The sequence below is a fragment of the Rattus norvegicus genome, chromosome X (assembly GCF_021556685.1).
Source record: "Rattus norvegicus strain SHRSP/BbbUtx chromosome X, alternate assembly SHRSP_T2T, whole genome shotgun sequence".
NCBI lineage: Eukaryota > Metazoa > Chordata > Mammalia > Rodentia > Muridae > Rattus > Rattus norvegicus.
Genome location: NC_141554.1, coordinates 148,142,799 through 148,145,614, shown reverse-complemented (window position 1 = coordinate 148,145,614; position 2,816 = coordinate 148,142,799). Strand labels below are relative to the sequence as shown.

At 64.3% G+C, this 2,816-nt stretch overlaps 1 protein-coding gene across 1 annotated transcript; it reads left to right on the top strand.

The window, feature by feature from the left end:
- Nucleotides 1–348: 348 nt before the first annotated feature.
- Nucleotides 349–2,430, top strand: Sox3 (SRY-box transcription factor 3). The gene is given in 1 exon segment (NM_001401192.1): nt 349–2,430. A coding segment is annotated over 1 exon segment (1,350 nt). The 5' UTR covers nt 349–357; the 3' UTR covers nt 1,708–2,430.
- Nucleotides 2,431–2,816: the final 386 nt, after the last annotated feature.

The window sequence follows — 2,816 nt, the reverse complement described above, 5'->3', positions numbered from 1 at the left end:
CGCTCGTGCGCCCTCTTCTCCCCCCTCCTCCCTCACCTCCTCGGGTTTCTCCTTCTTTCAAACTTTTTGAGACCCTAATTGGTGGTCTCGGAGCGGGTCTCAGGGACTCCCGCCTCCTGAATAACTCTCATCACGTCACTCGACCCAAGAGGGGTCTGGAGGGTGAACGAAAGGGCTCCCCGAACTTTTTTTTCCAAGCCGGGCCACAGGGGGCTCGGTGTTGATTGGCCAGGACTCATCACAGCGAGCCTGTCAATCACGAGGCCCACGGGTGGTGAGGGGGCGGACCGAGCCCCAACCCTCCCGGATCTGAGCAGGTATATAAGGGGCCGGACAGGCTTCCCGGGCAGGCTGCGAATGCGACCAGCTCGAGAGAACGCATCAGGTGAGAGAAGCCCGCGCGTTCCCGCCGACTTCGCGCGGAGCCCTTCTGCAAGCCTGCCCTTCCCGCCTGAGCTGCCGGCCCGCCGGCCCCCGAGCGCCACTCCGACGGAGTCCCCGGGCCTTTTCACCGTGGCCGCTCCAGCCCCCGGAGCGCCATCTCCTCCCGCCACGCTGGCGCACCTCCTTCCCGCCCCGGCGATGTACAGCCTGCTGGAGACTGAACTCAAGAACCCCGTGGGGCCGCCTACCCCAGCCGCGGCCACCGGCGGCCCCCCAGCTCCTGGCGCTGCGGGCAAGAGTAGCGCGAACCCAGCCGGCGGCGCGAACGCAGGCAGCGGGGGCAGCGGGGGCGCGAACGGCGGCGGCGGCGGCGGCGGCGGGGGCAGCGACCAGGACCGCGTCAAGAGACCCATGAACGCTTTCATGGTGTGGTCCCGCGGGCAGCGGCGCAAGATGGCCCTGGAGAACCCCAAGATGCACAACTCCGAGATCAGCAAGCGCCTGGGCGCCGACTGGAAACTGCTGACCGACGCGGAGAAGCGGCCGTTCATCGACGAGGCCAAGCGACTGCGCGCCGTGCACATGAAGGAGTACCCGGACTACAAGTACCGGCCCCGCCGCAAGACCAAGACGCTGCTCAAGAAGGACAAGTACTCGCTGCCCGGCGGCCTCCTGCCCCCGGGCGCTGCCGCCGCCGCCGCCGCCGCTGCCGCTGCCGCCGCCGCCAGCAGCCCGGTGGGCGTGGGCCAGCGCCTGGACACGTACACGCACGTGAACGGCTGGGCCAACGGCGCCTACTCGCTGGTGCAGGAGCAGCTGGGCTACGCGCAGCCCCCGAGCATGAGCAGCCCGCCGCCGCCGCCCGCGCTGCCGCAGATGCACCGCTACGACATGGCCGGCCTGCAGTACAGCCCCATGATGCCACCCGGCGCCCAGAGCTACATGAACGCCGCCGCCGCCGCCGCCGCCGCCTCGGGCTACGGGGGCATGGCGCCCTCCGCCGCCGCTGCGGCGGCCGCCGCCTATGGCCAGCAGCCCGCCACCGCCGCCGCCGCGGCCGCCGCCGCCGCCGCCATGAGCCTGGGCCCCATGGGCTCCGTGGTGAAGTCGGAGCCCAGCTCTCCGCCGCCCGCCATCGCTTCGCACTCGCAGCGCGCGTGCCTCGGCGACCTGCGCGACATGATCAGCATGTACCTGCCACCTGGCGGGGACGCGGCCGACGCCGCCTCTCCGCTCCCGGGCGGCCGGCTGCACGGCGTGCACCAGCACTACCAGGGCGCCGGGACTGCGGTCAATGGAACGGTGCCGCTGACCCACATCTGAGCTCCCGCGCGCGCTCCCAGCTCTTCGCCCCCACCCCGCCCCACACCCCCACGTTGGGACGCCTTGCTGTTTAGCTTTGCTCGCCTGGGACCGTTGCCTTGTACCGAAGATGAGGAGGACCGAAAGTTTTGCCGTAGCTGTCGGAGTTTGTACAAAAGCAAGAAGTCCGGAGCAGCGGAAATGGGACTTGCTTGAGCTGCCCGCTTCTGACCGCCGCCCCTCCCTCCCCCGCTGGCTGGGAATCGCTGTGGTGTTTGCGGAGAAACCGCGCGCGGCCCCTTCCTCCTCTTCCCAGGTCCCTAGGTTCTTCTGTCGCATTTGAAAATGTTGTCTTGTTAGTTTGCTATTAATCGAGGACTGAGTGAAGTTGACCCCCCCCCCAAGAACTGCAATGCCTCCACCCCCAGTCGTATTGCTTCTATTTTCCTCTGGCTTTTTTTTTGGGGGGGGGTGCTGGCCGCGCCAATTGGCGCGACAGCGAAAGCCAATGTTAATTTATAGCCAGGTGTGCGTGTGTTTCCCGCCTCGCCGCCCCTGGCCGCGGGACAGCCTCTGTCCAGTGCGCGTTTAGGCTGTTGAGTTTGTGATTTCTGCAGTGATCTATTTGCTATTTCGTGTACGCATTTCGTTCGGGTGGTGGGGAAGGGGTTATTTTGTTCCAGGTTTTTTCAAGGTTTTACTCTTAATTCCTAAGTGAGAGATCAATAAATTTTATAACCAACATGCTGGAGTCCTGATAATTTTGCGGGTCCGAAATTTTAAGGGCGGGTTGGGAATGGGGATACTCTTAGTTTTATAACTGAGTTTGCAGACCTGGGTTTGAGGGGTGGGAGTGGTGGACGAGCATGATGTAAAAGGATTTCTTTTAAACTGTTGGAGAGTCAAGCTACAACAACTCCCAATACTCTCAAAAGAGAACTAGTCTCTGGAGAAAACCTGTTTTCTGGGAGCCCACGCTACCTGAGCCGCACACCGCCGCACGCAGTAGTGCACTTGTTGATTGCGGTGGTGAGCGTCCGGGACTGCAGTGTCTGCTTCCGCAGCCATGCAGGGCGGGAGGCAGACACCTGTGGCTGCGAAGACTTACCCAAAGCAGGTCTCTTTTACCT